Raw genomic sequence first — 12,775 nt, 5'->3', positions numbered from 1 at the left:
CAAGCAATTAAAGTCTGGCACATAGTAGGAAGTTGGTAATGGTGACCACTGCTCAGGAGGCAAGTCACCTGGATGTCACAGCACTCCCTGCAGGGCACTGTGGAAACACAGCGACCCAAAATGACTGGGTAGGAAAGGCAGCCAGTGAGGAGAGTAGGACATGCACAGCCAAGCTCAAGCCAAGTTTCCCTGCACCCTGGCACAGGCTCAGGGTTCTCCCTCACCTTATATAGCATTCTTCTCAGCCAGGTGGAGAATGCAAGCTAGTAGAGCAAATGGGACTCACTGTTGGCCAAGGAAGTGCACCAGAGGGGGACTGGGGAACCCTGGCTTGGCTCGGCTCCATGTACCACCACCACCAGGACTGCAATGAGGACCTCACAGAACTGGCAGAGTGAGCCCTCAGGAGGGCCAGAACCAGCCCTCATGGTGCCCTGGGGCTGGGAAAGCACCGCAACTGTTAGCGTAGGTAGACCCTCTCCCAACACAAGCAGACAACCAGGACAAAACATAGAAGCAGTGGCTGGAGCCACACGTGGTGAGGACTGAGACACAGGAAAAGGCTGAGGGTGCTGCATGGTGCCCAAGCCCACTGTCTGGGAATTTCTAGGCCACAGATCAAAGGGACTCCCTGAGCAGAGGTGGTGGAGAGTCCAGGGAAAACAGGGAGGACAGAGCATCCAGTACCAAATATTAGGATACACAGCAGAATCCCAGAGCTCTGCCCTGTAGGGAGAACCCATGAGTCTAACCAGGGCACCACCATCCAAAAAGAACCACTGGAAGGATTAACAAGAGCAACCCTGGGACCACACACAGGGCCCCAACCAGTGCCTACTGTACCCAGCCACACTAAAATATCTCAAGAGGCATAAAGCACTGGGAGAAGACACAGAGAGGGCCAGGCTTGGTGGGGCAGTCAGCCCAAGGCTAAATACCCCTTGGGTCCTGAATTACAACACGTAAAAGCAAAACCTGAAGAATCGAAGTCACTCCCAGTGATAAAGCTGCACTCCAACACCAAGCTCTAGAGTATTTAAAGAAACGTAAATATGTCTAGGGTCCAGCAAGGTCAGCCTCACAATATTTAGCAACAAACCAGGCGTGCGTAATTCCACAACAAGAAGGGGAAGATCCATCAAAACTAAGCCATATGACAGCTGTCAGAAGCAGCAGACAAGGATGCTGAAACATGCACTGTGACTACGCTCCATGTGTCCAGAATCAGGCAGAGACATGAAAGAAAAGACTAAAACTAAATTTCTAGAAATGGACACCAAAAGATCCAAGATGAAAAATACACCTTAAGAAATAAAGAGCAGGTTAGACACTATCGAAAAAAAAGGTAAGTGATCTTAAAGAAATAGAGAAACTAGACGGGTTCGGTGGCACACACCTATAATCCCAGCAGCTTGGGAGACTAAGGTAGGAGGATCATGAGTTCAAAGCCGGCCTCGGCAATTTAGCCAGGCCCTAAGAAACTCAGTGAGACCCTATCTCTAAATAAAATATAATAAAGGCTTGGGGATATGGCTCAGTGATTGAGTACCCCTGAGTTAGAAAGAAAGAAAGGGAGAGAGGGGAGGGGGGAGGGAGAACTGGGGCTGGGCATGGTGGTGCATGCCTATAATCCCAGCAAGATGAGAGGTTGAGGCAGGAGGATTGCAAGTTCAAGTTTTTTTAGTCTCAGCAACTTAGTGAAGCCCTAAGCAACTTAGTGAGACTCTGTCTCAAAATTAAGAAAAAAAAAAAAAAAAAAGAGGTTGAGTATGTTGCTCAGTGGTAAAGTGCCCCTGCTTTAAACTATCAGTATGGTGCACATGCACACACATTATCAACAACTTAAAAATAATTCCACTTAAAATAGCAACCAAAAATAATAAAATAGGGCTCAGGGGTGGAGTTGGCACACACAAAGACCTGGGCTTAATACCCAGTACTGCAACAAAAGTAAAACACTTAGAAATGAGTTTAACAAAAGAAGTGCAAGATTTGCATACTGAAACACTGCTGAAAAATTTTAAAGATATCTTCTAAAAAAATAGAAGATATCTCACCCACACAGATAAGACAACTAAATATTAAGATGACAACATTCCTCAAATTGATCAAATTGAATCGATGCCCTATCAAAATGCCAGCTGTTTTTTTGGCAGATCCTAAAATTCATATAGAATTTACTTACAAAGAAGTAAGCATAGTCAAAACTGTTTGGAAAAGGAGAAGACAGGACTAACACTTCCCAACTTCAAAACAGATACAGCTGCATTTGTCAGAACAGTGTGGAACTGCAGAAAGACATGCAGACCAGCATAGAAGATCCAAGTCCAGAACGAACCCTCACAATGACGATCCACAGATTTTCAACAAGCATGCCAAGACCATTCAGAGGGGTAAGAAGAATCAGTGGTGCTGGGACAACTAGATGTGCACACACCAAAGAATGAGGTGAGTCCCCACCTCATATCATGTGCAAGCACTAACTTAAAACCAGCCCCTGGGGCTGGGGTTGTGGCTCAGTGATAGAGAGCTCGCCTAGCATGTGCCAGGCCCTGGGTTCCATCCTCAGCATCACACATAAAAATAAATAAAATAAAATAAAGATTTAAAAAAAAAAAAAAAACAGCCACAGTCCTAAACAATGAAACTTCAAAAAATACAGGAGCAAATGTTAACAGCACTGAGTCAGGGTAAAATTCTGATATGACACCTGAAGCATGATCACAAAAAGAAGATCAATTTGATGTATAATTTTAACAAGCAAAATTAAAAACATTTATGCTATATGCAATATAGTCAAGAAAGTGAAAAGACAACACACAGAATGTGAGAAAGCATTTGTATATCATCTATCTGATAAGGGATTTATATCCAGAATATACATAAAGAACTTAGGGCTTCAATGTGGCTCAGTGGTAAGCACTTGCCTAGCATTCACAAGGCCCTGGGTTCAATCCCCAGCACCACGATGGTGCACACCTGTAATCCAAGCGGCTTGGGAGCCTGAAACAGGAAGATTGTGAGTTCAAAGCCAGCCTCAGCAAAAGTGAGATGCCAAGCAACTCAGTGAGACCCTGTCTCTAAATAAAATACAAAATAAGGCTGGGGATGTGGTTCAGTAGTCAAGTGTCCCTGAATTCAATCCCTGATACCCACCCTCAAAAAAAAAAAAAAACCACTCGATACAACATAGTAATAAAACAGCAGACAACAGTAACAACTGAAACAATCCAATTTAAAAAGGTAAAAATTTTAAAGGTGAAAGAGCTGGGTGCAGTGGCACATGCCTGTAATCCCAATAGCTTAGGAGGCCGAGGTAGGAGAATCACAAGTTCAAAGCCAGCCTCAGCAACTTAGTAAGACACTAAGCAACTTAACGAGAACCTGTCTCTAAGCAAAAAATAAAGGGCTGGGGATGTAGCTCAGTGGTTAAGCACTTCTGGGTTCAATCTTTGGTTATAAAAAATAAAAATAATAATAAGATAAAAGGTAAACGATTTCAGTACATCTATAGTACAACATGGAAGTCCCATACCAAGTGAAAGCCAAGTTTCAGAAGACCATACACTGTATACTCCATTTACCTCTAATTTCCAGAGAGAGGAAAGTAGAAAGGGAAAAGGTAGAAAACCAAGTCTTCAAAGGAAAAAAAAGAGCTTGCTTAGGGAGGGCAGGGAATCGGGGATGGCTGGCTGATGGGCACAGCATCTCCTCACTAGTAACAGGAGAATATCAAGATTACAGTGAGGGCTGAAAAGCCAGGAACATACTAAAAACTGCCCAACAGTATACTTTATTTATTTTGTGGTGCTGTGAATTGAACCCAGGGGCATTCTACCACAGTGCTCCCCACCCCCCTTTTTTTGGGTGCTGGAAATCACTCATGCTAGGCAAGTACTCTACCACTAAGCTACAAGCCCCACCACCTTTCTTATTTTATTTTGATACAGGGTCTTACTAAGTCCCCCAGGCTTCCCTTGAACTTGTGGTCCTTCTGCCTCAGTCACCTGAGTCACTGGGATTGTTAGAAATACCAAGGTGTCACAAGAAATCAGACATGTGCTGGGCATAGGGTACATGCCTGTAATCCCAGTGGCTTGGGAGGCTGAGACAGGAAGATTGTGAGTTCAAAGCCAGCCTCAGCAAAAAAGGTGCCAAGCAACTCAGTGAGACCTTCTCTCTAAATTAAAATACAAAATAGGGCTAGGGATGTGGCTCAGTGGTAACGTGCCCCTAAATTCAATCCCTGGTGCTCCTACCCCCTCCCCGCCCAAAAAAAAAGAAATCAGACACTTGAAAGTGGGTGGGCAAGGCATTTACTCCTGCTAGAAGAGCGTGAATGGAACCTGGTGGGCAGCTTTCATCCCCGACACAGTGCTGTTTGGAGGAGCTCAGGGGTAGGTACAATCTACATGATTAGCTAATTTTAAAATTGGGATAACAAAGATAAGGACTAGTAATTAAAATGGTTATAACTAGATCCAACTAAAGTTAAATGCTATATTCTGAAAATGGACCACCAAACTTTCTATTTCTCACAAGATTAGAGATGTGCCACCACAGCTGACTTGATTTATACACTGTAAAAGAGTGAATTTTATCCAATATTAATCATACCTTAATCTGGGAAATGCTTGATGAACTTCAAGCATAAGAAACATGAAGAACACTACACTAAGGCCTGTCACAATCAAAATCAGATGGAAAAAATCTTAAACACTGCCAGAATTCAAAACAAGACAACAACACACTGCTCACTGGAATAGTGTAGCTGAGAAGACAGTGAGATGCATCCTTGAAGCACTGGAGAAAGAGGTATCACCCTGACTTCTACACCAACCATGAATATCCTTCAAAGACAAAGGTGCAATAAAGACTGTTTCCAGACACACAAAAGCAGAAAAAATTTCCGTAGGCAGACCTACACTAAACAAACATTAAATGCAGGCAGGAGAAAATTACACCTGCTGGAGACCTGCACACAGAGAAGCACAGAAAAGTCTCAGAAACAGCAGCAACAAGGTTGCAGGACCAAAGGAGCCTGGGCTGAAGGGTTAAGTTCAGAGAGGCATACAATCTGAGGTCTTGCACCTGAGTTTTTCTTTTTCTTTCTTTCTTTCTTTTTTTTTTTTTTTTTTTTTTTGCAGTGCTGGGGATTGAACCCAGGGCTTTGACATGCTAGGTAAGCACAATACCATTGAGCCATAACCCCAACCCTGCATCTTAGAAAAAAAAAAAAAAGTAACAAGGCCTCAAGGAAAGGGGCACAAGTAGTCCCATCTACTTTGGAGGCTGAGGCAGGAGGGTCATGAGTTCCTGATCAGCCTGGACAACTTAACAATTGTCTCAAAAAGACCTGGGGATGTGGCTCAGTGGTAAAGTGCTTGCCTAGCAAGAGTAAGGGTCCAGGTTCAACACCTAATACCTCTCCCCATAAAACTGCCAAACACAGAAAGGAGCCACATGGCCGAATAACATCCTATGAAACAAAGGACAGGTGCTGAGTGAGAGGAGGGTCATGAGACCTAGGAACACATTGGGGCAGAGTTGACACAATCTCCCCAGGAGTCTCACAGAGGAAAGGAATAGCACACTCTTGAGCATCTGGAGCAGCAGCCGGCTACAGATGACCAGTGAGTAGCCATTTGCCTGTGGCACAGAAGGCAGGCTACAAAGCAGTGTGAGCACTTTCCAGCACAGAAGGGCCCTCCTGACAGGACACGGCTCTGGGGAGTTAGGGTACAGGGCCATTACAAAGCACTTCTGCTCAGTAGAGCCAAACAGCAGAAGCCTCATTTGCTTGTGGCTCCTTGGAGGGGACAACGGAAGACCACGCCCTAGGGGTGATCTACATGAGCTTCAGAGGATTCTCCAGCCCCAAGTCTACAGGTAAGTGGAACATCCCCTACCCTATGTGAGGCCTCAGCCTGGGGAACACATCTGCTTTCATGTGAACACAGGACACAGGGTAGCCTACCTGAATCCACTGCTCACGGTTGATCTCTACACCATTGGCCCGCAGTGAGGTGATGGCTCGGTCGATGATCTTCTCCACCATTTGTGTGTTCCCATTGGCCTCCTCAAGCTTGGCAGCTGTGATCCAGATGTGCCGGTCTGTAGGAATGTTCTCCCGTGCTTTGTTTAAGACCTTGCGGGCATTTTCATAAGTCTCCAGCCTCGCGAGAGCAAGCCAGAGCTAGAGAGGATATCAGAAAGAGGACAGTATGCTGACAGCCACTAGCATGGAGCACTACCCTCCAGACCTGGGATAAGCCAACTTCAAGGACCCCATAGCACCTGCTTTCTCAAAACTAAACTGGGCACACTGGCAGATGCCTGCAATCTCAGCTACCTGGGAGGCCAAGGCAGGAGACCAGCTTGAGCAAGTTGGTGAGATCTTGACTCAGAACAAAAATTTTCAAAGGGATGGGGATGCAGCTCAGTGGAAGATCATTTGCCTAGCATGTGCAAGACCCTGGGTTCAATCCCTACTATTGAGGGGGAAAAAAATCTTTAAGGACCATTTAAACAAGAGCCCAGAAAATGTTTACAGCAACATTTCTCATCAATTGACCATTTGGTTGTGCTTCTGACTCAGCGACTGGTACACGAAAAGTTGATGGCACTCTTGATCAGAGGTCCTAAGCCCTGGATAAATGTATAGAGTATGTCAGCCTGACATCAGATGGTGGGGCAGTTGGTGAGTAGGGTGGGTTGGAGGAGAGATGGCTGCTCAGCCTTCTGGAATTCTCATCCTAGATCTGTTAATTCTGCATCACTCCATCCCAAAATGTGTATGGGCTCTATTTATTTTTATGTCAATAAAATAAGATTAATTGCAGAATTTCACAATGTCCCTTAGAATAATTAAAGACATACTGGATATCATAAAACCAAGACAAAAATCACTGCACAGAATGCTGTGAATTGCAATGCTTCAACTAAAGAAACCCCACCAGCCATGAGGTGAGGAGATGAGCCACGAGGGGCTGGCAGAACAGCACACTGCTTTGCATACCTGCCACCCTTCAGTTCCCACCTATAAACTCTGAGGTGCATTAGAAGTAATATCCCTGAAAGAGTGCCCAGTGCAATTTTCTGTAGTGGTCTGGGGTGAGCAAAGATTTAGTTCTGCATGCCCATTCCCCAATTCATGCACCCACTCCTGCTCTGCACTTCTGTCAGCATATGCCTAACTGAAGCCACCTACCACCCTGCCTGGCAGCTGTGCAACGAAACTGGGTTTCACCCTGCCTTCTACGCCAGAAATCAGAGCCCAGGTGAGACCTTGCTCCTTGTGGGTTGCTGCAGACACTGAAAGGCTTGGGTCTTCCTGAGCCCAGCACACTTACCTCCACACTGGTGGGGCAGCACTCTACAGCTCGGCTGAGCATGATCCTAGCATCTTCTGGCTCTTCCAGTTCAACAGCCGCTTTCCACAAGCGAACCGAGTTTGGAACATGCTCAAGGGCTGGGAAAGGCAAACACGAAAGCAGGTCACAGAAAGGGGAAACAAAAGCAAGGGGTTCATGCAGAAGCATGCTGCTTCCAGCAAAAGCTGAACTCCCCTGGTCACAGCCAAGGGCTACAGATCTCAGCCAAGTCAGGTCACAAGACAAATAGAGCACCTGAGCACCCCAGAAAGCAAGGGAGTAATCAAAGGCACTGGTCACACTGGCAGGAGTCAGGACACAGGAGGAAGAATGAACCTCAACAACATGCTAGCCAGTACTAGGGCAGCGACACCAGTAGGCCCCACTTGCAATGACGATGAGCACAGGTGGAACTGGTCCTGGTGGTAGGTGTCAGAAGGCTGGCTGCGCTGGGTACACTGGCCCACACCTACAGCTTGGGAAGCTGAGCCAGGGGGATAGCGAGTTCAAAGCCAGCCTCAGCAACAGTGAGGTGCTAAGCAACTCAGCAAGACCCTGTCTCTAAATAAAATAATTTAAGGGGCTGGGGATGTGGCTCAAGCGGTAGCACGCTTGCCTGGCACGCATGCGGCCCGGGTTCGATCCTCAGCACCACATACAGACAAAGATGTTGTGTCCACCAAATACTAAAAAATAAATATTAAAATTCTCTCTCTCTCTTTCCCTCTCTCTCACTCTTTCTTTAAAAAAAAAAATAATAATTTAAAAAGGCTGGGGGTGTGATTCAGCAGATAAGTGCCCCTGGGTTCAATCCCTGGTATCAAAAAAATAAAGAAGAGTGGCTGCTAGAGATGAGGCAGTAAGCCAGGACAGTCTATAGACCTGGTGGGGGAGGCAATGCCTACATCTTGACAGGGCACAGGAGCATTTGGGAGAACCACAGATGGCACACCTTACTTGCTTAAAAACAATGTTAAAAAATCAAAAAACAACTAGCCTCAGAAAGACCTTAGAATCACATTTTCCCTTAAAACAAAAGTCATGGAACTTTAAAACAAGAGGGAAAAAAAAAATCAAGAGCAAAATAAAACAACGTATAGGATAAAGACGGGATACTCTGAAGGTCACTGAGAACACAGCTGACACCTGTACACTTGTGAGCCACAGTCTAAGACCACAACGAATACCTGAAACTGTGGACAGCACCATACCCAACTGTAACCTCTGCAATAATATGCAGCAGGCCCTGATGATAACTAAGTAGCAAACAAGTAGGCGGGATACACAGTTGGAACACTGGAGGCTGGACAGGGGAACGAATGCTGTCCCAGGCAGGAAAGCATGTGATTAAGTCACACCATTAATGAAGCAACTCAAAACCAATAAACTATTTATTTCTGGAATTTTCTATTTATATTTTTGGGCCATAGTTGACCATGTGGGTGACTTAAGCCAGGGAAAGTGACATCAAGGATAAGGGATCACTGTCAAATTGCAGTATTATTCAAGTGCTCAGCATGACAGGCAATGTGCAGGAGCTCAGAGCAGTGCTAAAGTGCTACTCAGACCCATGAAATACAACAATGCTTAAAAAAAAAAAAAGAGACCATTATTCAGGCACCGCTGCGGTCCTAAGGTCCTAAGGTCCAAGCTACTCGGGAGGCTGAGCAGAAGGAACTTGAGTTCATGACTAGCCTGGGCAAGTTGTGAGAACCTGTCTCAAAATTAAATAAAATGGCTGAGGATGTGGCTCGGTGGCAGAGCAGTTGCCTAGTATATGAGGCCCTGTCTTCTATTCCCAGCAAACAAACAAACTCTCTCTCTCTCTCTCTCTCACACACACACACACACACACACACACCACACACACACCCTGATTTTAAATCTTTAGAAAATGAACAAATTTCCCAGTCATCTTGGAGAGCCACTGGTTATTCTGAAAGCTAGCAAACAAAAAGAACAAATTCAGCACCTATTCTTTCTTGAATAAACTCAGAGTAAACAATACTGATAGAAGTTCTCTTTGGAATACTTCTAAAAATACAATCAAAACCAGTAGGAGAGCCAGGCATGGTGGCCCACACCTATAATCCCAGAGGCTCGGGAGCCTGAGGAAGGAGGATGGTGAATTCAAAGCCAGCCTCAGCAAAAGCTAGGCACTAAGTAACTCAGTGAGACCCTATCTCTAAATGAAATACAAAACAGGGCTGGAGAAGTGGCTCAGTGGTCAAGTGCCCCTGAGTTTAATCCTGGGTACCCCTTCCCCGCCAAAAAAAAACAGTAGGAGAGCTGTACTATCACCACTGTGCACACCCTCATGACCTAATGGGCACAGGCACCTGTCAATTGCTGCTCAAAGCAGGAGCCCAATGACTGTGAAGAGCTTCAGGAAGGACACTCAGCTATTGGACCATCTCACCTGTCAACAGGAACAGAGGGCCTGAATGTTTCCTGATGCACTCCAACACTTTTTACAAAGGAAGGCAGAGGGGGAAAATCAAGCTTAATTCTGCAGAGCCTCCAAATGTACCTCCTGATTTCAAGAAGTCTCAAGAAATGACAGATCCACATTAAGCCTCATGGCTGAAGTGAGCGGAACCCACAGGAAAAGCCAGACACCAACCTAGAAAGGACACGTCATTCAAAGGCGCCACTCAGGCCTGATTCACACCTACTGTGTGTGTGTGTGTGCCTGTGGCATGTATTGACATGTGGAAAATTTTAGCACTGTGGACACTGAATGAGACAATAAATTATTACTGTTATGTTGTTATGACTCAGAAGTAGCATGGTACTCTGACTGTAAAACATGCCTTCACTTTTTAGAGGAACGTGCTAAAACCTAGGGTTTGTTCTATAAGGGCCAAGTGTATGTTTATTAGAATAGCAGGTGGCACAGACCACACCACAAGGTTCATGCTTCTTGGACATTGGAAATCAGCATTAAAAAGCAAATTGCAGAGCTGGGTTTGTGGCTCAGCAGAAGAGCATTCACCTAGCACGTGCGAGGCCCTGGGGTCGATCCTCAGCACCACATATAAAGGTTTTATATCCAACTACAACTAAAAATAAATTAATTAATATATAAAAAAAAGCAAATTCCAGCCAGGCATATGCCTGTAATCCCAGCCACTCGAGAGGCTGAGACAAGAGAATCATGCGTTCAAAGCCAGCCTCAGCAAAAAAGCAAAAGGTTAAGCAACTCAGTAAGACCCTGTCTCTAAATAAAATGCAAAAAAAAAAAAAAAAAAAAAAGAAAGAAAAGGGAAAAAGGGATAGGGATGGGGATGTGACTCAGTGGTCAAGTGCCCCTGAGTTCAATCCCCAGTACCAAAAAAAAGCAAATTGCAGGGACTGGGGATGTAGCTCAGTGATAGAGCACTTATCAAGTATATACAAAGCCCTGAGTTAGACTCCCCAGCACTATTTAAAAAAAAGCAAAAAAAAAAAAAAAAACCCTGCATACAGAGAAGGCAACCACCATCCTCCATGAGAAAGGACTTCCTGGGCAGGTTGTGATGAGCAAACAGATATCACAGAAAATAGAACCCCCCCCCCCCCCCCCGGGAGGCTGTGCACATGCTAGGGCAGCTTGGGCATTAACTGTAAGAACACAGGGCACTCTGCAGCTCCACCCACTGTGACTCAGCTTTGAGAAGGAACTGAGCAACACCAGGGAGGGGAACGGAGCCTTCTAGGAGCCTCCAGTCTGTTGCAGGTAGCAGGACCCTCTCTTCAGACACTGTTCCCCAAAAGCCCAGAGGCTAGAGCAGAAACAGAGCTCCACCTCAAGGCGGAAATCTGAGCCCCAGTCAGCCCAGACAGAATACAACTCAGGACTTCGGAAACCAGAATGCTTCCAAGGACGCCCTGAGAGTATCTTCTTTCCTGTAAACTCATGGGCCCTCCTTGCTGAAAACAGACATAAATTTAATATTGCAGAATACGCAGACCCACAAACCTTCTCACATGACATTGGTGCCATCTGGAGAACTGGACAAACCCAGAGAACCCACTCTGAGCCCACTCACTAGTGGCAACAGGTGCTCTCCCAAGTCTAAGGAGCCAGAGTTTTGCCCCTGTAAGTACCTGTGAGGCCCACACAGCCAAGCAGACCAGTCTGCTCCACAGCACACACACCAGTTCCTGTGTGGACTTTGCCATGCTGACTAGACCCAACAAGCAAGCAGCAGCATGCACCTGAGATGTACAGGCCCTGGAGGTAGCAGAGCAACATACCCCACAAACCCCAAGGACCCACTCCAAGGGGAATTTTGCAGGGTCCTGTGGTCTGGGATACACTGAAACACCTCTTATATGATGAAACTCAGCTGCTTCTTTCACAGAACCTATTATGGACATGGAAGATGACATTCAGGCCCCAGGCCCTAGCCCTGCACTGGGCCATCTCAGAGTAACCTTCTACCTAGTTCCCCATCACCCAGGCTCTTGGTGTGGTGGGCCTAAAGCAACAGACAGCTCAGCAGGCACACGATCTTCCAACCCCAGAGACCCAACAGCACTTGACTATGCTAGCCTCTGGGAAGGCTAACAGGAGAGCCTAAGCACTCTTCCAGGGGAAGAAAGCCTTGCCCTCCCGCAAACGCCTGCTGTCCTGCTGAAGGAAGCAGCCCTGGTGAGCAGCAAGCATATGATTAAGGGGCATGAGGTGACCAGAAAACACCCTCACCATGAACTCAGTGTTACCTGTAGACCAAGCCTCAAGGCTGGGTGGATGTGGCAGTGGCCTCATCAGGTAAAATGGAAAGAAAGAGACAGGAGTGGACCAAAGGCAGGTACAGCACTGTTAAGCTGCCTAAGCCACAGAATGACACTGCCCATAACTGGGGCTGCTCAATCATCTGCCTCCCTTGGCCCATACTTGCAGCTTTGGGAACTAAGAAAGAAAAAGCCCTGAGGTTTATAGGATTCTGTATGGTACACTGGCACCAAACAACCCTGACTGACTCCTGTAGGGCACAGTCTCCTATTTAGGGTGGCAGCCAATCCTCCTGAACAGCAGGAACACTAAGAAAAACTCCCCAAAGCCAGGCCCCAACACTATCAGATGCAGTGTATGCCTGTGCACAGATGCCAGCCACATAGCAGAACACCAGTCTCAAAGGCACAGTGCTGCCTGCACAGCTCCCGAGGCCCTGAATCCCACTTCCACCCTGTGCACCAGCTGTCAGAAGCCTCATCCCAAGGCAGGAGGTGCTAACCAGGCACATGGCCACAGCTCCACCGTCTCTCTGGTTTCTTCATACACCATCCTTGATTCCCAGGGGGAAACCAAGATGCCACGATTCACTGGGAGATCATGTCTAAGGTCTAGAAGGTCCTGAGTCTCGGTTTAGTATTTCTAGGTATAAAAGTTAATGAGAGGGCTGGGTGCGGTGGCG

At 46.3% G+C, this 12,775-nt stretch overlaps 1 protein-coding gene across 1 annotated transcript in view; it reads right to left on the bottom strand.

The window, feature by feature from the left end:
• The window catches only part of Prpf6 (pre-mRNA processing factor 6), a 48,277-nt gene that overhangs the window by 16,528 nt on the left and 18,974 nt on the right, over nt 1-12,775 (bottom strand). Inside the window, exons 11-12 of the mRNA XM_027954357.2 lie at nt 7,353-7,471; nt 5,978-6,196 (exon numbers count right to left, since the gene is read on the bottom strand). Of these exons, the coding sequence (XP_027810158.1) occupies nt 5,978-6,196; nt 7,353-7,471 (338 nt within the window). The remainder of the gene's footprint in view (nt 1-5,977; nt 6,197-7,352; nt 7,472-12,775) is intronic.

The sequence above is a fragment of the Marmota flaviventris genome, chromosome 2 (assembly GCF_047511675.1).
Source record: "Marmota flaviventris isolate mMarFla1 chromosome 2, mMarFla1.hap1, whole genome shotgun sequence".
Lineage (NCBI taxonomy): Eukaryota > Metazoa > Chordata > Mammalia > Rodentia > Sciuridae > Marmota > Marmota flaviventris.
Note: the sequence above shows the minus strand (reverse complement) of the source record. Positions and strands in the feature narration are given on the sequence as shown.